Source organism: Pungitius pungitius, chromosome 12, assembly GCF_949316345.1.
Source record: "Pungitius pungitius chromosome 12, fPunPun2.1, whole genome shotgun sequence".
Taxonomy (NCBI): domain Eukaryota; kingdom Metazoa; phylum Chordata; class Actinopteri; order Perciformes; family Gasterosteidae; genus Pungitius; species Pungitius pungitius.
Window position 1 is genome coordinate 8,562,538 of NC_084911.1, and position 27,791 is coordinate 8,590,328.

Here is a 27,791-nt window from a genome sequence, read left to right on the forward strand (position 1 = left end):
AAGTGGAGGACTCATGAGTTGACCTCTAACCTCTGCGGAATAAAGGAATAACTGGATACAGACTTTTACACAGTGATACATTTCAAAGCTGCCAAGTCATATGTAAGCCTACCTCAATGAACTTCCCAGAGGAAGGGTTGAGTTGCTTAAAATAGTTTGACATTTTGGAGAGGCTTCACTATTCCAATGCTTGGCTATTACTTGGTAAGTAACCGTGGGGGAAAGTTGTGTCAGTCTACCAGAATGTCAAATAATCCTCAGTGGAGATGTGGTGGGTTAACTGATTATTAAGATTAAGAGAAGGTTAACTGATGGACTGATCAACTTCCGGTTCCCTTTCTTCATCCTCCCTCACCAACACTATTGTGAAGAGTGTTTATCCAACTAAACTTTAAAACACGACTGATTAAGAAAGAAAGTCAACTAACAAATTTCACACAAAGCTTAATTTTCTCTGTTTATTTGAGTGTGAGTGCTCCACTGGATTTTAGTATGCTTACACTGCGGATCCAGGAGATGCCCACTAGAGAGTGCTGTGTAAAAGTGTAAAAAGTTACACAACACTATCGGTCATCATCGCAACCAATTATAGTGATAAATACGGCTAAATACGTTGTGTGATTATGGTTTTGATATATTTCAGCATTAATTCAGCATTAAATCTTAATTTATCTGTGAATTATATCTGGAATGGAATTGTGTCAAATTTAAGTAGTGGATTCACTTTTTTGTTTTGCTATAAAATTTAAAACTAATCTTGGCCAAACTTTGGAAGCACGATCATAAATAATAAGATTTCTGATTTACTAGGTAGTAAAACTGTTGTTGCTGTAATAAAACTCGATCCTTAATCGGAGCGACTCATACAAGAAAACTGGCAAATTAAAAGTTGTAACAAGCAAATTTTCTTTATTGTTTCATTAGTGTTTGTTCTTGCTTAGGATCACATCTCAGCCAACATTTAATTCCTTAATACTATTCTCTGAAGGTTCAATCTCTCACTCTTAGATTTCCAATTATTTTGGGGTGTGTTATTCTGCAGCTGCAATGCACCAACAGTTTGTCGTGCCTTGAGGTGGGGAGAGGAGAATGTATGTGTATGCGCGTGAGACCCTAAGAGTAAGTACTAAGAAGACTGCAAAGGTAAAATTAAGTTCAGAAGTGCTCAAACACTCATATGCAGACCAATGCCAATTGCCATTCATGCAGACACACTGGGGCTTTGTTGTGAGTGGGTACACAATATATATCTATATATATATATATATATATATATATATATATATATATATCGTTATGATATTATATTCTGAATGAATGTCATACAGACAATGGACAGATCATACACAATAAATAAATAGCATAAACAGGATGTGAAATGCCTTGAAAATGACCATTTCAGAGTTTCATCTAATCTGATCTAAATATGTTTATGAACGACATGCTTTTTGTTCCCCTACAAACAGGTGGATCGCAATAAGGCAGCCACTGGGGATCTTCTCAATATACGGCTCAACCGTGAAGTCACAGGGATGTGAATTATTCTGCACACATTCTGTAGGTCTATATTGTCTCATCCCTGAAAACTCATTTGATAATCATCTCGATGGTGCTGATGATGATATACTGGAGTGTGCAATCAAATTTGTATTATACAATATCCCTTACATTTGAGTGTAGAGTAGTTTAGTGACCTTGTAATTTGAAACAAAATGTTGTGTACTGTGGCTTCAATAAAACACAATCATATAACTTAATCTACTTATACTCAAAATAGAGCTCATAGGCAGATATTTGTACCCTTACAGAATGAAGCACAGTTTATTCTAATTGTAAAGGGCAGTGACAGGAAACACGAGAAGGTGGAGGGGCACCGGCTCATTGCGGTCAAAACAAGACGTCCCCACCCTTCTCCAAAGCACGCGCCCGTTGCCTTTAACGCTTTCTACATAGCGCGTGCACGTACAGCGACTGTACCCCTTCCCTCCTGTGAATAGTCAGCCCCTTCTTTCCTCAGCTCGCCAAACACATCAAGTGAAATGAAATACCAAAACGGAAGCACGTCATTATTGATTTCAAAACAAAGTACTTTGATCAGTTTTTTGGTTGAGGCTCACACGTGTTAGAGCCTCTTTCTTCGTCTAGCAACGTGTGGCTGGCATTGGAATACCACATGAAGGGGAATAATTAAAGTACTGGCACGTAGGCCACGACGTGAATTGCCATCAAATGCACGTGGGATTTTATTTTGAAAGACCGTGGGAGAGACGATCTGTATTCTGTTTGCGCACGCTTCACCCCTTTTCACACGCGTATATACACGCGCGCACACACACGCACACGAGAAACTTGCGGCTGGACGGCCGTCTGCGCACAGAAGATGGTGGCGTCCGTTGTCTGTGCCATTGCCCACGACGCCTGCATAGCGCGCGCCACGGACCTCGCGCGCAGGTGTCGACGTTGAACTTAAGCGCGCTCGTAACGGTCAAGCAACGAATGTGAGACAATCTCGTTTCACCGTGGACGATGCGGGGAAAGCCTGGAGAGTGGACCCTGCGGCATCTGTCTGCGCTCTAAGTGGAATTCTTTGGAGGTATGAACGCATTCTCACGTGTACACCGGGGCAATTAAATTCGAGGGGTTGGATCACGGCAGCACTCCTTGACCTGTGGGACTGTCGGCGTTGGGTGCGTGGGGAGGAGGAGGAGGAGGAGGTGGGGACCTTTTAATGAGCCCGACTCTCTTTCGTCGCCTGCAATAGGGGAGGGGGTGCAGGGGTGTCTTAGCTGCCGTGGCCAAAGTTCACTTCGGATAAAAGGAGAAACCATACTTTATGTAGTCGGATCAAGGCGTCATTCTCTTATGCTCAACCGTCTGTGGGGACCGGAGATAACAGCCAGGAACCGGCATAATCCGAATATGAGGACCATTTTCTCGGGGTGCACTGTGAAGATGATTTGGTGACATTTGGATCAACCCCGATCCGTCTTTGGGTGGTGCGCAGCCCTGGAGCACAGGAATCACCGACAGCAAAAAAACAATTAAAAAAAAGGCATTTGTCTCCTGCGGAGCCCAGTGCACGCGATACCTCGTGGGCTTTGGAGACGCAGCGGTGGCGGACACTTCCAACATGAAAGTCAGGAAAGGACGGGGCTCCGTCCACGGTAGCGGTTGCAACTAGGGCCCCGCAGCACGAGCATGTGCGTTTAGATACAATCACCGAGGCTCCTATTATCCCGAGTGGATGTGCGTCCTAAAAGCCAAAGCTGGCTTTTCTATATCAAGACGGGAAACGGCTTGTTGGGTCAAAGCAAACACTGTGAGGGATGCGTTTCGGATGAAGGAAGGTGGAGTTGTAAACAAAACATTGTGAAATCAGGAAGTAAACGGTAGATCGCTTGTTAAAGAGGAAAAAACGGAGTGAAAAAAACCGTGAACTGACATGCACCAGAAGAGTGAGCTCTTCAAGACACAATCGACCTCATTTGATTTCCCCACAATCCGTAACGACATCTCAAGAGCACTTAAACATTTATTCACGTCTTTAGTCATTCTTGAAAGAAAAGAAAAATCCCCTTTACGCATTTTTTTTTAAATTCTCAGAGTGACCTATATATTTGTCCAATGAGTGTGGTCAGCTGAGTGGCTTTGGAAAGGGACAAAGAAAGCAGCGAGTGAACCTTGCAGTCTCAAGTGCGTCAAAATAGACCGGAGTGTAGAGGAATCCATGGTTTGACGTCGAGAGGGGAAATAATTAACTATTCAGAATCTTGAAAAGGTCTGCCAGCACACCGCCAACGGAGAGGAATTTCTTAAAAGGTTTTTCTTTGTGCTCTCCTTCTTACTTTTAAGAAAAAATTCAACCCTTGCCCTAGCCTCTCCAGACTTTGCCTTGCTGCTTTATTGCAATAACGGTCCTTTCTGCATCACCTTACATTTTTGCTTGATAAATTAAAAGGCAACATGGCTTCCCCCCAACACCAACAACTGCTGCCTCGCAACACAGAAGTGAGCTGTGACTCGAGTGGAGATGGAGGCGTCTCCGTGAGGATTGGCAGTAGTGCCAAACACAAGCATGGAGGCGGGCCGCTGGGTTCAATTGGGGGAGGCTTCATTGGGGGATCCAAGCACTGCAAGTACAGCATTTCCTCCAGCTGTAGCTCCGGAGAGTCCGGAGCCAGGAGGCCCGGGGCCAAGGGCAATCGCACCCAGAAGAAGATGCCTCAGCTTTTTGAGAGATCTGCCGGTCATTTCTGGGACCCGAAGTTTGACTCTTCGATCCTGGAGGAGGCCTGTAGGGAACGGTGTTTCCCTCAGACCCAGCGGCGCTTCCGCTATGTGCTCTTTTACCTGGTTACCGCTGCCCTCCTCTGGGGATTGTACTTTGCTGCCAATCCTTCCCGCTGTGACGGGCCTGCCTTTCTCCTTCCCACCGCGTCTTTCCTCCTCTTCTGCCTCCTCCTCTTTCTCTTTACTTTTACAAAGTTCTACTCTCGCTGCTATAACCAAGCGTCTCTGCTTCTCATCGTTGTAACCTTCACCCTAACGCTGGCCCCTCAGATTCAGACATCAAGCATCAGGGATCCGGAGACTCCCAAACCTTCACTCGATGTGGAGGAGTTCAGTGGTATGGGACCAACAAACAACCGGTCCTTCGACAAGCTCCTTGGAGATAACACCTGGTCCCCTTGTCTCTCTCCTGTTGGCACCTTCTCCCTCTGTATCGAGGTTCTTCTGTTGCTATACAGCGTTCTCCATGTTCGCCTCTATGCATCTGTTTTCCTTGGGTTTCTCTACTCTTTATCTTTCGAGATTATGGGTTGGCTGCATCTCGCCCAGGAAGACCAACGCCGGAACTTGGCCTCTCAATCAGACTGGGACACGTTATGTTGGCTCGGCCCAGCCAAAGCTCTGCTTCATCTCTGTGCCCACGCCATCGGCATCCACCTCTTCATCATGTCTGAAGTGCGGTCACGCAGCACCTTCCTTAAGGTGGGACAAGCAATCATGCATGGCAAAGATCTGGAGGTGGAGAAAGCGCTAAAGGAGCGAATGATTCACTCTGTCATGCCCCGACTAGTGGCCGATGAACTGATGAAGCAGGGTGACGAGGAGATAGGCGATAACTCTGTTAAACGATACTCCACCAGCGGTGCAGCAGCTGTAATCTCCAGCCCTAAAAACAATAAGCGCAAAAAAACCTCCATCCCTCGTGGCCAGATCATCTTCAGACCCTTTAACATGAAACGGATGGAGCCCGTCAGCATCCTCTTTGCAGACATTGTGGGTTTCACAAAAATGTCCGCCAATAAATCCGCTCACGCCCTCGTCGGGCTTCTAAATGACTTATTTGGACGTTTTGATCAACTTTGTGAGCTCACTGGCTGTGAAAAGATTAGCACTCTAGGGGACTGTTACTACTGTGTGGCTGGTTGTCCTGAACCAAGACCTGACCACGCGTATTGCTGCGTGGAGATGGGCCTCGGCATGATCCAGGCTATTGAACAGTTCTGCCAGGAGAAGAGGGAGATGGTCAACATGCGGGTGGGTGTTCACACTGGCACTGTCCTGTGTGGTATCCTTGGCATGAAGCGCTTCAAGTTTGACGTTTGGTCCAACGACGTCAACCTGGCCAATCTAATGGAGCAGCTGGGAGTGGCTGGGAAGGTCCACCTATCACAAGCCACTGCCAACTTCCTGGACGATCGCTATCAGCATGAAGATGGACAAGTCATTGAGAGAATCGGACATAGTGTGGTGGCTGACCAGCTCAAAGGTAGGTGCTCTTTGATTGCATGGCTTAGAGTGAGTGAGTTGAGTAAATATTTTGGGGCGGGGGGGGATAAGTAGTCACTGCGCATGGCAAAAAAGCGTGTGGGTGAGAAGCTTGTGAAACGTGTCAAGGGGACAAGCGCATGTAATTGGGAGAGAATTTGGTCATTTTTCAAAATGAAAAAAAAAAACAGTCCGCCACTAATGTGGCCCAGTGGTTGGGGACTACTGGCCTATAACATTGAGACTTTTTGCTGCAGTTTTTCGCCCATAAGGCCATACAGTGTTCTGAGGTGCATAACTGAATAGATGGATACTTTATTAATCTCCAAGGGGAAATTTGCTGGGAATGTCCTGTTCTGCATCTCTGCCAGCCCTGGGATAAATGTGCCAGCCTATGTCAGCATATTTGCAGTTCACCTTTAGGTGGATCAGACCAGTGGAGGGGAGCATTTGAATTGATTGAGCTGGGTTGTAACATCCTGTAACCTTTACAGATAGGTTAGCAAGGGTTGGAGTCTGCTACGTGCCCTCTGTGGCATTGGCCTCAAGTGACTGTATCACAGACGGTGTCTTCCTTCCCATCCTCCCCTTCATCCTGTTTATTCCTACTCTTTGTTCTCTTGTCCAATTACATTTCCTTCTAGACGTCCTCAATGTCTCCTATTTTGACCTCATTCTAAACCCCAGGGATTGCTTTAAAACTTAATGCAACCACTGCCGTCTCTAGTAGAGCTATGCCTCCAGCTTTACATTCAACCCTCTATATTATCCTTTATTTTACTTAACTCTAAACTTCTTGACTGCATCTTATATTTGATGCATTAAGGCAAATCACCCCAGCGTAACTAAATGTTGGCTTATTGGCTCCTTTCATCGTTCCATCCTGGCTGATCCATTATCAGCCGGTGTAAGTGAAGTGACAGCGTCTGACTAAGGCCGTGCAGATGGTGTTTACCCCTTTTGAATTAGCATTTCAAGATTTTTTTTTTGTTTCCATGGATGCTGAAATGTGCTTCGTTGGAGGCTGCATGTCAAATCTTGTACAGAGGGGGGGGGGGGGGGTGGATTAATATGAACTGGTAATTCATGCAGTTTAGCAATCTGTGTGCTTAATAATCAGCTCATGAGCATAAAATACCAAACGGTATCCTTGCATTACTCTGCACAGATTTCCATTATTTTGTTCTAGACGTAAAGGCTGTGACTTGTCAAGGAACAAGATGCAGCGAAAGTGCGTCTTGTTTACCAGCTCACGGAGTGATTAATGGGCCTGCATTTCGCCCTAATCTTAGATTAATGAGTTACTGCCACTCTTGTCTTTCTCTATTATACTGGGAGGATAAATGTGTTACGCATAATGTAATCACCACACCTCACAGGCCCCTCTTTCTCCTTGACTTCTTTTTTTACCTCCATCATGTATTGAGTTCCCCTCTTCAGATTTATCGGCTCCTTCTGGAGCCCTAGCTGTCAGGAGAGAGTTGTGATCTACAGTGCTGTAAAATTCCCTCCACGGTCTGGTTCAGCCTGTGTTAATCAGTTGGTATTGCAGCCAGGCATGGATCCTGGCCATGAAGGCTGGTCCCTGACTCCGAAGTAAATGTCTCTGATTGCTGTGCTGCTGTCTTCTATTTATGTTTGTGTCCTCTCTGAGTGAATGTGATGTTTATTTGGCTTCCGACCATAATTATAAGACATGTCGCTCATTGTGACCGAGATTCGCATGGGGTGCAACCACGTCTGGTCAGTTGAAAGTTGCAGCTGCATCCTGTTGACTCCAAAGCAATTGTTTTAGTAACACAGATGAGATGTCGTGCATCTGGTCATAGCTGCTCTTTTTAAATAAGACGGTTTGACCAGATACTATTGATTCTTTATCCGAATTAACTATTTATTAATATAGGTATTTGCTTGACATGAGATGTAATCAGTCAAATGTGCCGTTTGAAAGTCGCGTACAGGGAACCGGGTTAGTTGCACAGACTGTTGGAAGTATACACTGAGATGATCCAAACACACTCTGCTTGTTTGTCTCTTAATGGGCTGCACGTGAGGCCAGACATTTTTGTGCATTTTTCTTTACTGGAATTGGACAGTACCAGTCTCTGTCCTTCCTTTTGGGCTAAATATGGAATGATGGCAAATTCAGAGAATAATCCCTTCAGAGGAGACTGTCAGTGTGGCGATATTGTTCTTCCGCTGATGACCGCATCGCCACAGAGAGCCAGAGGTGGTCCTTCTCTCCAACAAGCTTTTGTTTACAGGGGAAATGTTATTGTGTGTTGTCTAAGGGTAAGGGCATTTTCAATTTCCTTTCCACTGAACACAAATGTAGTTAAATGTTGCTTGCTTTAATGTGTGCAGGAGTATTACAGATCCAAGCTGCTTCAATTATCGTTCACTACTTTGCCAAGACTGCTTTTAGTTGCAGATATTCGCTTTCTACCAAAGCAAGACTGGGTAATCTCCCTGGCTAAAGTGATAAATGTTACTGTCTGACCGGCTCCACGAACACACCAGCCACCTGCCGTTTATATCACAGTAATTATATCTAGTGAGGATTTCATTGTTGTGTTTATTCATGATGAAGCAACCAGAAAGGGTTTCGTGTCGTGTGGATATCAACTGGAAACAACAATGAGCGGGGGCTTCATCACGGAAAATCATTTGTATTCTTGTCCACGATATAGATCTCTCCCAATTACTTGTCCACCGTTAAATCTTCAGAACAGTAAGTAAGTGAGTGATTAGATACGTTAGGATTGATTTGAGTAAGTAAGCGGCCCGCGTGAGGAAGGTTCTGTGACCCATCACTTCATTCTCTGCAGCAGGTACGGATATTGGGAGAGCCATTTATATATTTTGCTGACTCCCAAGCATACAGTACACAGACAGGCGCTCAACAAAGAAGGATATTCCTTTGGGGAGTACTGTTATTCAGCTAGGTGTTTAGTGTAGTGAAGCTTCGGTGCAGACGTTCTTGTAAAGGCTGCTGCCTCTGACCTTGGAAAATGATGAATTAGGTCGTTTTTGAATTTATACTTAAAGACGCAGTGATGGAGGGAAGGAAGTCGAAGGGAGCCAGGCAGGGATAGAAGATAAACAGCCGTTAACTGTTGTTAACTCTGCCCAGACTCTGTTTATATCCTTTTCATTTTTGGACCTAGAGGGCAGAACTGCTGCACAATGCTGAACCACTATTACATTAAAGCTCTCTGTAACTGGACCTCAGCATTGAGCTCTTGTGTGAGCCTTAATCCGAGAAAAGGAGGTTGTGCACATTTAAGCCTCCGGATTGTACACTTCAAGTGCTGTGTGTCTGTGTGCTGTCAGTCAGAGGTCAATATGCTGTACAATTTAAACCTAAAACGAAGACGAACTAAAGAACGGGGGCGAGGGAGGGGGTTCATAGTGGAGTAGAGTGGCTTACTGTAAGGAGGGGTAGACCTAGAATTATGCTGGGATATAGTTAGACTATGATGCAAGCTGTTGATATGTTTATAAAACTAGGTAAATAGAACCCCGGAAACTGTTACACAACATGCAGCGTGGAGTAGCTGCCCTGTAGAGACACGTTCCCCTCCCAGTCTGCACAGGAGGCCCAAGGATCTAACTGCTATGTCACGACCGAGCCCTTCCTGGAAAACCATGGCTAGATTACAGCTGAAGGCGTTACGACATAAAACATCATTTTAGTACAATGTTGCCCCCCCCCCGTGCTGCGTATTACAGTTCTGCATTGCTTGGCATTGTAGCTCATTATTTATCATCCATGGTCGTCATAATCATAACGAGCAAGTCCTGCAGAGTTCTAGCATCCCTTGTCATGCTCTGACAAACATGAGGCCATTATGGCAAGGTTATCCAAGGTCTACGGCGGTGAGCATATGTATTTCTTTTCTAGCTGCAGTCATTTAGGTTATCTGCTTCGTCACACTGTTCCTAAGCAGAATTAAACTACCTGCGCTTATTCAGGAGCACCGAGCGTCAATCGTTTTGACCCAGTAAGCACTAATTGATTTATTTTTTTTACTGTGTAATGACTTTCTGGATCAAGAGTAGAAAACCAGAGGGCATTTTGTGTGGCGCAGTGAGTTTTCTGTTGAACTGATACTGTTGGTAAAATTCTCTGCATCCTGTTGTACTTCACTGAATACTGACAAGGGTCAGCAGACCCTGCAGATGTCTCGCCCCCCACCCCACCCCACCCCCCGTACTTCCATCGGGCATAGCTGTCAGTGGTGAAGTGTCCCACCTCGATCTATTCTGACATCGATGGCCCAGGGCGAGGCGGATGAGAGAGCTGCATCTCAGAGCTGCAATACTGTCCACCCGACAAGGAGCCACACAGCTGAGCCTGACGATAACAAACAACAACGCGTGGAGGAGTGCAACATGCTTCTCTATGGGATGTCTAAAGCCGTGTCCCCCCCCCGCGCTCAAAAAGTCTCCAACCCCCAGGTCAGCCAAACCGTTTGCCTGCCTACTAGACCCCCACCCCGGTTGGACTGGTTGGCTTTGGGCCAACTCTTAAACCCCCCAATTGATTTTTCACTTTGCTAAGAAAATCCTTGCCTGTTAAGTGCACAAATCAATATCAATGGCAAAACTAAAATAGGACGATGATGATAATAGTAATGAATTTGTATTGTCTTTTATGTCGTTTTCAAGTGATGTCATCATTTTTCAACTTGCATCTTGTTTTTGTGTTTCTCTGAAAATTGGTACAGTATTGAGCTACAGACGGCTTAAGTGCCTGTTGCTTCGAATATGGTTGCTGTTGCATTAGCTACCATTAAACCGTTTGTTGGATTGTGCATAGGAAGCCATGCATTGGTCTGTTGTGTGGAGGTAGATATTTACCATCTCGTACAATTTTAGCTCATTGCTCACAGAGATTAAGAGCAGTGGAAGTTGGAGGGAGGCTTAATCTGCAGGATATAGTGTGTTTGTTTTCTTATTTTCTAAATACAAAGTCAATATTAAGCGTACGTATTTTCATTATTTTTAAGCTGCTATAATGTCAATACCACCATAATTTTAGTCTTTTAATTACACAAGGTGAATAAGTGATCATGCCGTTTTGAAATATTTTAGTATAAAGTAAATTGATCAGACTAAGCGTTTCTTAAGGAGTTGTTTAGCAGAGTTCATTGTATTTAGGCCTTTTGTGAGGCTCCACCTGGTTCACAGTCACAACACCAGCCTCAACAAAACACATGAAAAAGGAGATTTCCCATCTGTGTCAACACACAAACACACACAGAGGCCTATCCCAGCTCAGGCACCCTGGGCCCGCCAAGGCTAATCGCCATGGCAACAAGCCATTGAATGGGGTGTGACTCATCTGGTAACTGGAGGCCTTTTTTTGAGGGAAGGACCGCTGCTCCGACTGGGAAAGAAGTGCCAAATTGTCTGTATTCAGCTGAAGCTCCAGCTTTTTATAATGAGTTAAAAGTCAGGCAAAGGCCTTTTTCTGTGTGAGCCCAGTAGTAATAAGCAGTTCTCTAAAGAACACCTACACAGGTACAAACTGCTCACAGTCTGACTCTCAAAGAGATACAAACCTTGAAAAAGTGAAAGGAATGTATGATATTTCATTGTGTCCTTCTCTTGATGCTATTGGCTGCATGGGGTTAAGCTTTCGTCCCCACGTGGTCCTGCAGATGCTGGAAGTGATGAATTGCTCTCATGAGCCATTGATGCATCTTAAGCTTTTCTCCTTTATCATCATGGGTACAGAAAATGCCAGAACTCCTGCTAATAGACACACAATAGCTTCTACTGACGTTGACGGATGGAGCTGTGTCTTTAGATGACTCACACAATAACCCCCTCCTTCACACACCTACACTGGCTCAGATTAACTTTCTACCCTTTGCATTTTTAATATATTCAATATATGCATTCATTCGCATCCTGTCTGTTTTCCGGTTGCCGATATGGACCGAGGCTTGGAGTGGTCAAACAAACCACCTTGGATCCAAAGCATCGAAACAGTTCAAACGACGGGTGAAAAGTTTTGGATTTAGTGTGTAAATATGACACAGAGTGAGGATGTATGTATTTTTTCAAACATAAAACAATAAAAAAAAATTTAAGCCTTCAGGGGCACACACAGGAACCCCTTCCCGTCCTCACACACACACACACACACACACACACACACACACACACACAAAGAGACACTTTCCGCATTTTGCGGTCTATTAAACTGAACGCAAACACGAGCATGTGCAACTGTACCCTGCCTGTGTTTGTAGGCCTTAATGACTCGTTGGTATGCACAGCAGGAGAGTGTGTGTGTGTGTGTGTGTGTGTGTGTGTGTGTGTGTGTGTGTGTGTGTGTGTGTGTGTGTGTGTGTGTGATAAATAGCTGTGTGAATTATGAATGAGAGGAGTTGACTAGGGGGCCGGTCCATGTTAAAGTATGCTGACTGCACTCTGCGTGTGTGTGTGTGTGCGTTGTACAATTAAAGTGTGTTGTATGCGATGAATTGCTCCAGTATATTTAGTAGCTTCTACATATTAGCCTACATATTTTATTAATGGCTGTGTGGACTGTGAAATACATTTTAAAATGAGGCCCACTTTAAGAATGAGGAAACATCTATTTTAAAGTACGTGTACCTCACACCCTCTTCCTGTTTTTTTTTGTCGTTCACTTCTGACCCTTCTGGACCTTGCCTTTGCTCTTCTCCTATTTACTCTTTTTTCAATCTTTTTCTGTCCTCATTGTCTGTAGCTAACCTTTGATCTACTGACATCCTTCTTGTATTTTACTATTTAAAATAAAAAAATGTCTTTTTAGGAAGTGAGTGTGTTTGTGGGTGTCATATTAACAGAAACGCATGCCAGGGGTCTGTGTGCATAGGACCTTACTTTTGCCTGCTGCACAGGCCACAATGCACCCAAGGTGCACCCAAGACGAGGGTAAAGTAGAACGTGAGATGGACAAACGATCTATTTTGCCATTTCATTGCTCAGGTCTGTTTGTGCGTTTTGTTGCAGCTTCAGCAGAGATGCATCCATCGTTCCTCGTTGTGGTAAAGAAGCTGCGAGGCGAAGTGCTCCTATTGTCATGAGCTTTTTTTTTTTATAAGTAGAGTGGTGGTGCTCCAGCCCTTAGCGACACGATGCTCTGACATCCTTTGGGAGCTCGGAGTAGAGTCACTGCTCCTTTGCGTCAAAAAGGGGCCAGTTGAGGTGATCCTGTACATTTGTGTTTTAAAAGGTGGCTCGAGATCATTTACTGAGTGACACCTTCATCAACAAACATGAGTGCAAAGAATCTTAACAGCCTGCATATCAAATTGTTTCCCGCCCTCTTTTCTTTGATTGACCGTGACATTTAAATGAAAACCTGTCACTTCTGATTTTTAGGTGCGAGCAGTCATCGGCAGACATGAGAGTTGTGTCTGCGTCTTCGGCAGATTTTTTTCTTACTCGGCAACCTTATTTTTTCCTCCTGTCATTGGCCAGCTTCAAGTCCTCCCTGTATTGTATATGATATGCATTTATCACAAAGCTAAAGAAAGCTTGTATGCAAAGGTTTTTTTCACCTGCCATAGTACATTACCTGTAGAGGTGTTCAGACATTTTCAATCTTACATTTGTTTTGGTGAAATATACAAGACTAAGATTAAACAAGGGGGATTTAATATCCATTTCGAAACAATAAAATGCAAGGCAGTTCAACACAAAATGAAACTGAGTTGGAAACAAGTGAACCTCACAGATGTGCTGAATGGCATATGGTCAGCACCAAAGATTTGACAGCGTCTAGAACGATGGTTCTAAGCAAATACATCATTGCAGAGTGGAAGTGCTCTTGCATTTTTTTTAAGTACACTTGTTTGAGTCCAAGGTAAAGCAAGGCTCATATAATCCTTTGAAACCATAGACTAAGATCGCCTTCTCAAGAGTCATTTAATTTGGTTACATTACATCAAGCATATATATTCTCTTGTCACTACTTTACTTCAAAACCAAGATTAAGTGATGGAAAATAAAAACAATTAGTGAGCTAGTAACAACTATTGCTAAGTTACGTTTCCTTAGGATAATAAAGTCGTTGGAAATGCAGATTTTTTTTGTATACATTTTAATTCTTTTGACAACGGCTCAGCAGAAGTAAGTTGTAAAAAGAAATAAATGAGTCCCTTGATGATTCTTTAGGAAGCACTTGTATACATACATTTCCAGCTTTCTGACTGAACGGGTTCACTCATTGACATCCCACATGTGTTTTTTACTCTACTACTGCGCAACTCAGAGTCTCTCTAGCCTTCGCTTGCTTCATCTCTGCTATCTTATCTCTGCAAACCAGAGTAATGAAGTCCGCCTGAACAGCCTGTCACAGGTTCTCCTCTGCCATTGCTCCCCTTGATAGGGACAGAATGTACGATATGTCCCCGGTGGGCGCGGTGGAGGCTGAGGCTGGGGGCCGCTCCGTGGCAGTGCCAACTGGCATGGAGAGATGCTCAGTGTAGCAATCTGTGCCACCTGCTCCTCTGCCCTCCTGCTCCCATACCTGGCCCTGGAAGGCAAACCTGTCATTATCAGTAGATAATACCTATATGAGATGTGTGTGCGTACGTGCATGCCTGCTGATCCGAGCATATCTGCCAGCTCTCATTCCATCGTCATTGTCCGTTGTGTTCTGCTGCTTTTAGTAAACCTCCCTTCAATAGCACTTGGGTTGCAAGTGGAATATGAAAGCAAAAGTGTAGCCGTAAGGCCAAAGAAAGAAAAGGTATTTATAGCTAACCTACCTGCAGCATTCATCGGCTTATTTGTATACAGAGTTCTTCTCTTAGTAGTGGAGTGGAGTCATCTTATTTCATTCTTTGACAATTTAGCCTTCAATTTTTTTTATTCCCTCCTTTGTGTGTGTCGATGTATAAGATTGTTAGATGGACAAAGAGATGAGAGATGGATGGTTGGACGATTGGGCCGCGAGCGCCACCTGGAGGGCCGCAAAACACTTTCAATTGGAAATATTTCAACGTGGCGCTCCAGCTCGTCATCACCGGCGTCCTGCTGTCACAGCGTGAAGACACTTTATGAAACAGCCGCACACCGGAGACACACACACTGCTGATACTGAACGCCTGTAAGTAAGTTGTTGTCTCACCGAGAGCCACCGAGCCACCGACACAACAGGTCGTCCGACCGGCTGCTGGTCAGACTGAAGCAGCGCTGGAGGCGGCGGTCCTGGAGGAGTCGGTGAAATTAGACGGATGATGCCAAACACAGAAGCAACTAATAACGAGCAGAGATAGTGGTTATTTATTTCTATGGTGGATAGTGAAAATGATTGTTCTCTACGGAGACAAGTAAGGGAGATGAGCCACGCCCCCTCCCAGGCGCTCAATAAAGCGGGACGCGAATGACACTAGTCACACTAGTCTAGGCGAAAATTCGCTTGGCTTTTGTTGTGAACGCAGCATAACTCCAACGAAGCATCGACGCCGTACAAATTTAAGCGCCGTATGGAAACAAAAGATCCAACGCTCTAGGGAAGCAGGTGGATATTTTTAAAAGAGAAAAATGGGCTCCAGATGCCGAAGAAGTCCGGCATCTCACTGACTGGTATTGTTAGGTGATTGTAGGTTTACATACAGATAGTAAATAAATATCCATGTGATGATCACTTTATCAGATTTTTGCTTGTTAAACTTTTATTTTATTTAATCATTGAATACAAATAAAACCTAGAATGATATAAATTAGTTAGTCCAAGACAGTGTTAACATCTGAACGGGCCCCGGGCCACTTTGTTTCTTAACCTTTTTGACGGGGCCCAACTTTTTAAGAACCCTTGGTCTAACTGACATGAATTTGTCTTTGACATACAGGAGCCATGCGTGTTCTCGGGCTCGCTCCTCTAGGCCTCATGCAAAAAGAGTTTCATGGACTGCTGCAGTCTGGAGAGTGCGGACGTGCCGTGAGGAGGCCAGAGAGGGAGGAGTGCTTCTCTCATGTCGCTCTCCTCTTGTCCTGAACAAAAAGGCCTGGTGAGGGAGATAACATGACGGCGCTCTCATGGGGAAAGGTTATCTACTGTTACCCGTCAGCTGATAGCACTGGACGGGGCACTTCACGTCCCATATTGCCTAGAAGCTTCCCACTAATGATGCACTTCAATTAGACCGGGGTCAATGGACATGGAGAGCCGCAAACACTCTTTATACATGAACTTGTATCACGGCGCATCAAGACGACGTGCACGGGCTGATCGATGCGTAGTCACACACACACACACACACACACGGTTTTAAAGAAACAAGCAGGATGTTTCCTGTATCCATTTTAGTTTTTGCCACAAGGCCTTTATTGAGGCACAGCTGATGATGTTGGACCGTGTTGAAGGTTAGGGCCAGCTGCTGGTCAGGCCAGTTAATCAGGACCACAATTCACTGCCTGATTACAGTGTAATTGAATCTCCCACGATGTTGGATTGTTACGATGAGAGATTGCCAGGAACGAGCGGACAAACATCGGCAGACCCTTGAACTCGTATAACCCCCTCATGCAAACAAACTCTGATGACATGCCGCGCAAGGCCCTTCCGTCAATTCATCTTGCTCACTTTCTGGCTGTCAGGGTTAGATTCCACATAGAACTGCGTGAACCTCTGGAATAGATAGTCATGGATTCATGCCCCTCTCTGCTTTGTCTGGCAAAAGGGGGGCACGGAAATGTTTGAAATCAAGCCAGCAAGTGAGTTTTTTTTCTGACAATATTGTGTCATTATTGTTTGATCCATTATAAAATGTTCTGCTCCAGTAATGTCTTCCTGTGCGTATTTTCTCGCTCGAAAGGCTTCATAATCTATAATACGCTGTTACGGTATTGGGGCACTGAGGCAGAACGGTGCAGGGATTTCTGTTGAGCTTTGGCTCTCTCCCCATCTTCTAGACTTTAATTATTACTCAGCAGGCAAAATTGCTTTTAAAGCAGATATGGGATTTACATGAATTGCAATTCTCAATATATTAATAAATGATACACAATGACTCATATACGAACAACAAGTTTTGTTTTTCCGTCTGAAACGTTCGACGACAGTCTCTTTGGCTTTTGCACGGGGATGATGAGACTTTGTTTAACATTATCTTTGCTGCCTAACATACATCAATTCAAGATATCTTTACTTGTGTTGCTTTTAGAAAACACTGCGTTGAGGCAAAGACATAAGACAAAAGAAGAAACCAAGTCAAAGGGGCAAAAGCAACCCTGCTGACCCGTGAGCAGTAGCAGAAGGCACTGTATGTCCTGGTGGGAGAAGGATTTGATCAGCAAACTAATGAAATCAGCCTGTGTGTGTGTGTGTGTGTGTGTGTGTGTGTGTGTGTGTGGGTGTGTGTGTCCCTTTGACGCAGTCACACTCACACATTTTCACCCTTGGAGGCAGTCCCCTTGCAGCCGTTTCATTCTGGACCACTGGTGCGAGGAATTAGTTTCTTTGTTTCTGCTGTTTACCGCCTTCACCTCCCCTCCCGGACTCCTGTTCCACCTGGTTATCGACCCAGCTACAGCGGAGCCGTCGCTGCTGGATGTGTGTTGGGCTGGGTGTAGCTGATGGCAGGGATGGCAGGCAGGCAGATGGAGCTCAGAGACAGAAGCTGCAGTTGAATTATGTGGCTAAACACACCGTTTCCGGGTACTTACTGGTGTTGCTGACACACACTGTGGATGTGGCTTGCCACTGGTCTGTTACAGGGGAAATATGAAGAGGGGTTCAGTAACAAACACAAGTATTTAGTCTGGGTTAGTTACTTAGAGTGGGAAATGTGCAGGCTTGTGTATTTCCACTTGAATGTTTAAAAGCAAAACATATTTCTATAAACAGTTGGATCATTTGAAAGCCATGTCTCCTCGTGGTCATGTTTTTTTTATTGTCTGGGTCAAAGTGTTCAGTTTTGTAGGCTGGGAGCTCAATTTTTTACTAACAGTTGCGCAAACAGACACACACATACACACACACACACACACACAAACTTACCTTGTAGGACTAATGGAAATGATAACATTGTGATAGGAGTTGCAGGTGTTCAAATAGTCCAGGGCTGTTGAGTCTGAAACCCGTACTGTCTCTCGTAGGGACATCAAACTTTAATGAAATCTGCACATGCATCTTTTGGACACATTTATGAAAGGTGAAATATCTCATTAAAAGAAAAATAGATTAAGAATGATATATGGAAGGCTTGGATATTGAACGTCTTCCTCAGGCTGAAATAGAGTTATGGAGAATTAGGTGTGACGAGGAGGGGGCAAAATAAATGGCGAGATGAAATTGATCTATGGAGTTTGAAAGACTTGTTGACACATTGTCTGATTAGACTTAGCTTAGCTTCTTTCTGGCTCTTCTGTGTAAATGTAGAGAAAAAACATTCAATACCCTGCACGGGTATACATTTATGTAAACAAAAATGACTCGTGTGACCTGGGCTTTTTCAACTCTGATATACTGATATATTATTTGCTTCTCCCTCTCTTTTTTTCTTCTGTTTCATTACTCAATGAGGGAATTCATTTTGTCGACCCACTGACGGGGGTGAACTCAAATCCGACTGGTTCCGAATTCTCTGGCTCTTTCTGTTCCTGCAGGCATGAAGACCTACCTGATCTCCGGCAGGAAGGTGGAGCCTCACTCTCTCTGCAGCTGCTCTCAGCTGGCTTCGGAAGGAGCGGAGCATGCAGATCGTCCGAGCCCCACTTCCATGGTGCACACACCTGATGGAGACCCTTCAGCCTGCACCCTGATTCCTGAAAGTGCTAAGGTAAATGCATAATAACTCAAAAACATGAGAAACATTAGCCATGTCAACCAATCAATGTTGCCAGAGGCTGAAAACTGAGCTGCGTGTTCTGCTACAGCCTTTTTGAAGTTCATCTTTTTGCTCTCTATGTACTTTTGTTTATGTGGGTGTATGGGAAGCTTTACTATTTTCCTTCTTTTTGCATGCAAGTGACTTCTCTTTTGTCTTGAGTCAAGGATATGCAAAACAATGGCTTTCGCCCCCTGCCATTATCTGTTTGTTTTTTGAAGGCTGCCTTGATGATCATCATAAATTCTTACTCTGCGTTTTCCAGGTGCATAGCTCCATTCGTTTAGCACCAGACTCCTTAAATCTGTATTACAAGAATCTGAGGGAAAAAACAGTGGTCTCCTACTGATTCATTAGATTAATTAGGTAATGAAAAGTGCTGTTCTCGCTAGCAGGATGTCCATATATTAACTAATCCATTATCATGCTGTGCACATCAATCTAGGAAAATATCCTTACAGCCTTTGTTGGAATTGTCTAATTTTCTACCAAAGTCGTACCACTAAGTCATGTAATCACAAAAACTGCTGCACATTATTCCAATACAATTACCATCAGAACTCTGCATCACTGGGCCTTGAATTCACCCCAATTAGTCCTCCTTTCACTTGCTCATTACTCATTTGCACCCCATTATGCCTGCACATATCTTTTAGATCTCTGCCAAGCCAAGTGGGTGCAGGAGGGATCAGTTTGAGTCCTCAGTTTGGTAATAAGCTCAAACGGGTAGATGGGGTCGCCTTCTCCCTCCATCTGATGTCTCCTCAACTTACAGCTTTTCATCTTCCGAACATTATTTCATCTGAAATTGTTATAGGACATTGTCCAAAAGTGAAACAAGAACCAGTAAAAATACGGTCTGTTCTGAGGCTGAGACCTTCAAAATAAGTGATCTTGCGAGCTGCCTTTATTACTGACAACACTGGTGTGTGTGTGTGTGTGTGTGTGTGTGTGTGTGTTATGGCTTCTCAATATTTCACAGTGCATCGCACATGTCAGTGTCATGGTCATTCAGAACACAACATGACTGTCACATCAATCCTCTCATAAACCCACACTTTCCAGTCCGTTTGAAGAAGATGAGTTGGATGAAATTAAGGACCTTGAGTCTGTGTAGACTTCTTCATTGCCTCTTGTTTACTACTTTCTTTTCAGTGACTGCCGCCGCTCTTCATCACTGGAATAAATTATTTTAAGCTAATAGAGATTTGTAAAATAATGATTTTGCATTTAAATGACAGATTTCCTAATGTATGTTTGTTGTCCCTAAGATTCTTGGACACAATCATTCTCTATATACCTGCTTTCTTTGATCTAAACCTCTCAATGTATTAATGATCTTTCTTTGTTCCAGCCCCATATGCTGCACACCCCAACCACTACCGCCCCCCAGTCTCCGTGTCTCTCCTGCAGTGTGGTCCTGATACAAGGGGAGGATCAGGTTGTGGAGGAAGCAGCTGGGCAAAATGGCTTCCTTGACGACCAGAAAACCAGCAGCAACAAGGTTAGTCTGTTGTCGTTACCTTCACCACTAATACGCAACGCTTTTTCTAAGAGGCTGTTTGACTTTTCATAGTATAAAGAAGGGCCTGACATGCAGTGCAGAGTATTTAATCTAATTGTTTGCCATCACTGATCTTTCAAATTCACTCTCACAATGATCACATTAACTCTGGCTCAGCAGCAAAAAAAGGGACTTTAAAATAGTTCAAAAAAATAGAGCTCAATTAGTCCCAGATAAAGTGTGTCACACTGCATTGGTGTGTCTGTAGCACACTTTTCAGTTTTAGCGTTTAGATTTAACATCTTATCGTTGCTGTTTCCAATGCAGAAACATTTTACCCATGCTTTTTTGGGATAAAGTCAGGTCTTCTTCTCCCCGTCTTTTCACATTTAGGACACTTTAAATCTGAAGTGTTCCCCAGCGGTTTCCGCAGGGCGCAGTCCCAAGGTCCTAAACGGCCTGCTCAGTCCTCAACTGGAAGCCTTGAACAACAGCCAGACCTCCCTGTGCGAGATGCTGCAGGAGAAGGAGAAGAAGACTTGGAGTGGAGGAGCCGTGGGCATGGATCATTCAGCGCTCATTCCTCTACGCTCAAAGAACTTCAGGGAGAGGAGCGATGCTCACTTTGTGGACGTTATCAAAGAGGACAGGTCTGGTACCCCTCCTTGCTGATGTAATCAGCCAGAATTCCCCCATTAAACATGTGTTTTATGTTAACGGGGCAGCCCCAATGAGGGGCAGATTTTCCACATTTAGACAATTCTACCTAAAATTGATCAAGATCTTGATCATTGATGTCATTTTTCCAGAACATTGAACAGTACAGTACTGAATTTCCTCTCTGCCTTTTGCAGCCTCATGAAGGACTATTTCTACAGACCTCCCATAAACAAACTGAGCCTCACCTTCCTGGAGAGGAGCCTGGAGTCTGCTTACCGGATCAGCTACCAGGAGGAGGTGTGTGCGTGGTTGTGACAGCAGTTTATGTGCACGATAATACATAACCGTCCATGTATTTGGGTTTGTCTTTTTATTTTTGAAATTACTCATCAATGAGCTCGAAGTTGCTAGTTTTTTAAAAATATTTCCATTCATCCCACATCTGCATTTCCCACCTGTCAGCGTGTGCCTGTGATTGTGAATACCTTTCCGCCTGTTTGTCTTCCTCTGCGTGTCCGCGTCTTGTCTGGGCAGCCTGTTAACCCTGCGTTAGAACCTGACTGGTAAAGACTGCGACAAAGAGAGATCACTGCAGGACCGCGAATGGAGTCTTGCGTTAGTTTGTGATGTCCTCTGCTGGTGTAACCTCAGAAGTGCATCTTCTTTCTTTGGGCTGCAACTGTTGCTACAACGTGCAATTCGAGAATCTATGTCGCTGACTTGGGAATAGCAATAGATTTCAGTAGAGACTCATGTAAGCTATTCAATTATCATTGATTGTTGGGTTATCAATTAAGTCGTCCTGAATGGATTTTTTGTTAATACATTGGTGCAGCTCATGTTTGATTTAGATTTCAATGACAACTCTTTGTTGACGGCCTGGCTCTAATTCCGGCACATCAACCTCCTTTGTTGTTTATTACTATTAATTGGTATTGGTTCTAATATCTGTTAACTTTTCTTTCCTACCTCTCTTTCCCTCGCAGGTGGAAATCCAGGCAGCGGTGGAGACTTTCGCCAGTCCAACATTCAGTTCTTTCCTCGACATGCTGCTGTGCTGTTCAGTGTTCCTGGCGCTCTCGCTGGCCTCGTTCCTTCGACCGCTGGTTTCCCAGCAGAGTCTGTCCACACCAGCTCTCATCCTGACCGCGGCAGCCGGCCTGTTGGAGGCCCTGGCTTTGCTGTTCGCTATACGGTGAGATAATGTTTTCCTATCCTTCGAACCCATGGGCCGGATCCGGCCCGCAAGACATAACCGTAACACCAAAATGTAAAGGACTGGAAGATGTATGTTTTGTGAAGAAGAGGTTGGTGTCTTGTAATCCCATGTGTGATGGATCAGAAGTTTGGCATAACACAGAAATGAAAACAAACATATGTGAAATTAGATTGGGATCCAATGGGAATTAAAAGATAAACACATTATGAATCTCTTATGTTTCATGATACTCTCAATATGAACAACATGTTGTTTTTCCTCTACAGTATGGCTTTCTACCTGGACAGTGTGCTCAACTGCACCCGGGTGCTGATGAGAGCCGTTTCAGGCTGGATAGCGCGTCACTTCATAGGAGCCGTCCTGGTGTCCCTGCCCACGCTGTCTGTCTTCGCTCATGTGGCCTGTGACATGCATCGCTCCCTCCAGGTGGATTTGAAGTTTCATATTTTTGGTCTTTTAGTAATTTATGTGAAAATCTTCTGGTCTCTTTTGACGAATGACTCCCCACATCTTCCCCAGTTCACCATGTTCATCTGCTGTGCTGTCATCGTAGCTATCATTCAGTACTGTAACTTCTGCCAACTCAGCTACTGGATGCGCTCAGTTTTAGCGACTATGGTGGGACTAGCGCTGCTTGTCCTACTCTTCAACTCCCCCTGCAGGTATGACGTACTCCTAATAAAAGTGGCATCGAATAACGTGATAACGCTGACAAACTTCAAAGAAAGAGCAAAGGTTTATGTCAGATAGTATCATGCAATTTTAGTTTCACTTTATGTTTAAATTGGGGCCATTTTGTTTTATCTCTTTCAGTGGAGCTAAAAGTCTGTTCTTCTGGTAAGTGATTATTGTATTGGGTGTTTCATAAAGGTTTGCTTGTAATGAAAATGAGGTCTAGGCAACATTTTTACTCAAAAGCTTCTGGAGTTGTGGTTATTAATGCTAATTTATTTTAAGAAGCAACATATGTATTTTCTCCTTAACTTTTACTTTTTATGTACATGTGTCTCTCTCTCCACCAGGTCAGATGCCCAGAGCGCTTACAGCAACAGCAGCAGCAGCAACAGCTCCATCGGCATGTCTGACCACCCATCAGACCCAGCACCACGGGACCTGCTGGGCCCCGAGGCCTGCGTTGCCTTTTTCCTGGTCCTCCTCCTCATCTGGTTCCTTAACCGTGAATTCGAGGTCAGTCACCGCCTGCATTACCATGGCAACGTAGAAGCTGATCAGCATCGCATCAAGATCCAGAACATGAGGGACCAGGCCGACTGGCTGCTCCGCAACATCATCCCAATCCACGTGGCCGAGCAGCTGAAGGTCACCCAGAGCTACTCAAAGAACCACGACAATGTGGGCGTGATATTTGCCAGCATTGTCAACTTCAGTGAGTTTTATGAGGAAAGTTACGAGGGAGGCAAGGAGTGTTACCGTGTCCTCAACGAGCTCATCGGAGACTTTGATGAGCTGTTACGGAAGCCCGCCTTCTCAAATATGGAAAAGATCAAGACCATCGGCGCCACGTACATGGCGGCAGCGGGACTCAACGCGCAGCAGTGTGCTGACGCGGCGCATCCTCACGCCCACCTGCGCGCCCTCTTCGAGTTCACCCTCGAGATGATGCGCGTGGTGGACGACTTCAACAAGAACATGCTGGGCTTTGGCTTCAAGCTTCGCATCGGATTCAATCACGGGCCTCTCACAGCTGGGGTGATCGGCACCACCAAGCTTCTCTACGACATCTGGGGCGACACGGTCAACATCGCAAGCCGCATGGACACCACCGGCGTGGAGTGTCGCGTCCAGGTCAGCGAGGAGAGCTACTGCGTGCTCAGCGCCATGGATTACGAGTTTGATTACCGCGGCACGGTCAACGTCAAAGGCAAGGGTCAGATGAAGACCTTCCTCTACCCGAAGAGCAGCGACAGTGGCCCCGTGCCTCAGTACCAGCTCTCCGTCTCACCGGAGATCCGCGCCCAGGTGGACGGTAGCATCGGGCGCTCGCCCACCGACGAAATCGCCAGCATGGTGCCGACGACCGGGATAACCGCGAGCAGTGGCCCTGTGATCTTGCCCGGTCCTGACCACGAGAAGCTGGTGGACAGCCGTGAAAGGCGTCCCTCTACGGACAGCTCTCGCGCCAGGCGTTCCACGTCTCACCCAGAAGGACCTCCCCCGTCTGCCGATGACAAAGACGCCGTCTCGCCCTCGGCGCAGCGCAACGCAGCCCAAGATCCCACAACAATGTCGCCGAAAGACATCCAGAGGAGCAAATGCGACGGTGATTGCGACAGCAATATTGGAGAGCTGACCAGACTTTAGGAATTTGCTACAATGGAGCTTTTATCACACACCCTCTACCCTTTAAGCTTTCGTTCCTTCCGGTGGGCATGTGCAGAAAGGCCCCTTCTCTGCATCCGCCGGGCGGCAGCTTCTTTTTACTGTGTCATCAGGGGAAAGAGCTGGAACACTGAGGGATGGTCAGGTGGGAACAGTCGGAGGAAATGGGAAGAAGCGATGGGTCATTCTGAACCTTCTCTTTCCTGCTTAAGATCACAATGTGTCCCGATAACTTACTTGATTATCAGTATACCTTTAATTCTTGCATATGTCGTTTAAGTGCCTTTAGAGTAGAATAACGTTATAGACTGCACCTTTTACAGTAAGGGAAGCACAACAACAAAAAAAATCACACGTCAAACGCTATGCTTCTTTGAGTTTATTTAGTAAACTATACTCATGCTATGATGGTTTGCCTTTCATCAAAGAGGAGCTCACCTTGAACATGAAAAGTGCTACAGCGTGATGAGAATCACCATATGTGTTAAGTGAAGGGAGATATGATGTCACTCCAAGATACGTATCGGGCAAATCTGCAGTGGTGCCTGTTTCCATATTCTTCATGAGTACCAGAAGAACCTTCATCAAATGCACAGCAAAGACCAATCGGCAACCAAAGGGCAGATGGGGCCCGAGCTGCGAGTTGTATGAGTTTATTTGCATGCAAACCGTGTGTGTGTGTGTGGGTGTGTGTGTGTGTGTGTGCTTTTTATGCGTCTTGTTTGGTAAGAAAATCACACCGTGTTTAATGAAGAGAGGCCCCTGTGAGTCACTTGACTTATTTGGTGAAACATGATGACAAACAGTTTAGGAACGCAGTCCCCAAAATAAATATTGTGGCAATTTCTTTTTCTCTGGCCTCGGATAAGATCTCTGTAGGGCCTCGGTGGCGAGGCATGACGGTCTCAGCTCCATTTAATCAGCATGCTTGCAAAAACAGCATCGTAGACGAGGTTAACTGTGACTGGTGTTCGTGCCCACGTGATTCTGGTTCTTATGTGAACCCGGGCTTTGGGTTGGTGTTGGTGAGTATTTCCGTGGACGCTGCAAGACAGTGCTGCACCTGTGGAGTGTTAGAGAAACAAAAGCTGTGGATTACACTGTGTTTTAGTTGATAGGGCTTTTTAGGAAATGGATAACCTAAGTGGAATGTCACAAATCCAAACTAATTGTGTTTTATTGTATTTATTGTTTATGTGAACCTTCCCCCTCTAATGTCGAGGATTTTAAATACATTACTAGATGGAAACAGCTGGATGCATTCGCTGCTTTGCTATTTTAATTGCATGAAACTTAAAGTATTAGCACTGCAAATACAAAAGTGTGCAATTTTATAATAGAGGTGCGTCTTTCTTTGAGACTTAATTGATTTCATGCTCTTATGTCATAGTATTAAGGAAATCAAATGTATTAAACTGTACATCCCTCTCTCACTGTCTCTTAGCTTAAAGAATTGTGTGCTCGGGGGTAAAAAAGTTTTAAAATGAAATCCAGCCAGTGTCCTATTTTTGATGTTTCAGTACCCGCAACTACTCTTTAACCTCCTGCTGTTAAATTAACTTTTATTAATTCACACTTTTAATTATGAATCGTACAAAACAATCAAATAATGTATTCCAACTACAACATTTGAGGTTACCTTAATGGTTCAATATTTTTCTATGTTGGAAGATGAGGATGCCTGTGCCTTTTTAATTTCGCAAACTCATCTTTTTTTTTTCTCTGTTCGCTATGAGTTGCTTACATTTTTTAAAACAATGAAAATTTCCAAAGGCTTACTATAAGCAGAGAATTTTTTACTGACGCTTTATTTGAATGGTTTAGATTTTCTAAGGCCATGACATTTAAGCAGTGCCTTTTCTTTATACAAACAATTAAATATAAACATACTAATCATATCCACTATTAAACTGCCCATTTTATGAATTCCTTGATGCTTGGCCACCATTGTGTTCTGTATCTATTGCTCGGATGGCGTTGGGTTGATTTAGATGCAATAGTAATAAGTTTGCAATGAAAAATGACCTTCTCTACGCTAATGAGCACACAAGCCTTGTACTAGCCCAACATTTTATTTGTTATACAAAAAAAGAGGACGCTTATGATGATATTGTCATTATCCATGGTCAAGTTGTTGGAGGTTATGGTACTTGGGTGACAGATAAAAGTCATTAGCTAAATTTACTTATTTTTCTCCTCTGTCAATTTTAAAAGGCCTGTTTTTTATGGACTGCCCATTTTCTTCTGGATTCATTTTATGTTTTGGACAAACGATTAGATGGGTCAACTCAATGCTTTGATTGCCTCTTGTTCTTTCCCCATGTTTTGCTACAAATGTAAGCTTAAATGTTGATTTGATTTATTAAGATGTAAGTGACATTTTTTCTGAGAAAGAATGTGGATAGCAAAGAGTGTTCTTAACATATCTTGGAGTTTCTTTGCTTATTTCATTTTCTTTTTAACTTGCATTTTGTGTTGTGAACGTTCAAGAAGGCCATTTATATGTTCAATGTTAAAAGACATTTTCACAAGACGCTCACTTTTTTTGTACAGTATGCTTTTATATTGTATAGCATCTGCGCATTTTATATTATTTATATAAGCGCATGTACTAGAGTATTAACTTGTTTTAAAAAATGGGTTATTTGAACAATGTTGGAATAAAACTTCTGTGTTCTTTCCTGCACGTGTGTAAAGAAAAAGTGTTTGTAAAACTGTGATTGTATGTGTTTTTGAAGGGATGCTATAATATTACCATTTAAAAAAGTAAGTCAGTATTGCTTCAATCAATGCAGATGTTTATTTTTTCTTCATTTCAAACTGGCCAAATAAAAGGGGCGAGATACTAGTATTCTGCAGGTAGGCAGTGTTTCAATAGCCTGCTACAGCTATGTTTTAATAAGTTGTTGCATTCTTTGGCAATGTTTTTTGTACATATTACTCTAGTAGGTGTGTAAACGAAAGTTCAAACCGAATAAAGTCAGTTTCTGTGAAATGTTGTGTGGCTGAATTTGTGGCCTGTACAATAGATCCGTTTTACCCGTGTTGGATTGCATCATCATCTCAAATGCTGGCGTTGTTAGAATATTGGGGTACTTTTACTTGAGTATTTATTTATTTTGCTGTTTTAGACCGTTTCAAATGCATTTAACATTTGTGCTACTCTGTTGTTTTACTTTTTGTTGGGGGGGGGGGGTGGAGGGGATTACAATTTACAAAACATTAAATACAATTGTGAAAAACAAAACATTGTTATAGAATCAATTACAAAATGTAACACAACACAAGTACGTTAAATTGGCTTCTCCTCAAATAAACTACAAGATTAAATCAACTATCAACTTTTAAAAGCAGAAAATAATATTTTTCCACAGTGTTTGCATTTGTCATTGTATTTAAGGATCACATTCACTAAGTTTAATTATTATTACTACTCAGGAGTATGAGTTGGTTT

At 43.9% G+C, this 27,791-nt stretch overlaps 1 protein-coding gene across 1 annotated transcript; it reads left to right on the forward strand.

The window, feature by feature from the left end:
• Positions 1–2,306: 2,306 nt before the first annotated feature.
• On the forward strand, positions 2,307–27,332 carry LOC119220190 (adenylate cyclase type 9-like). Its single transcript, XM_037475977.2, has 10 exons — positions 2,307–5,776; positions 18,394–18,566; positions 19,969–20,118; positions 20,512–20,768; positions 20,973–21,075; positions 21,765–21,973; positions 22,264–22,423; positions 22,517–22,659; positions 22,811–22,834; positions 23,020–27,332. Exons 1-10 carry the CDS (start codon positions 3,964–3,966, stop codon positions 24,317–24,319), a joined length of 4,332 nt encoding a protein of 1,443 aa, XP_037331874.2. The 5' UTR covers positions 2,307–3,963; the 3' UTR covers positions 24,320–27,332.
• The last annotated feature ends 459 nt before the right edge of the window (positions 27,333–27,791 follow it).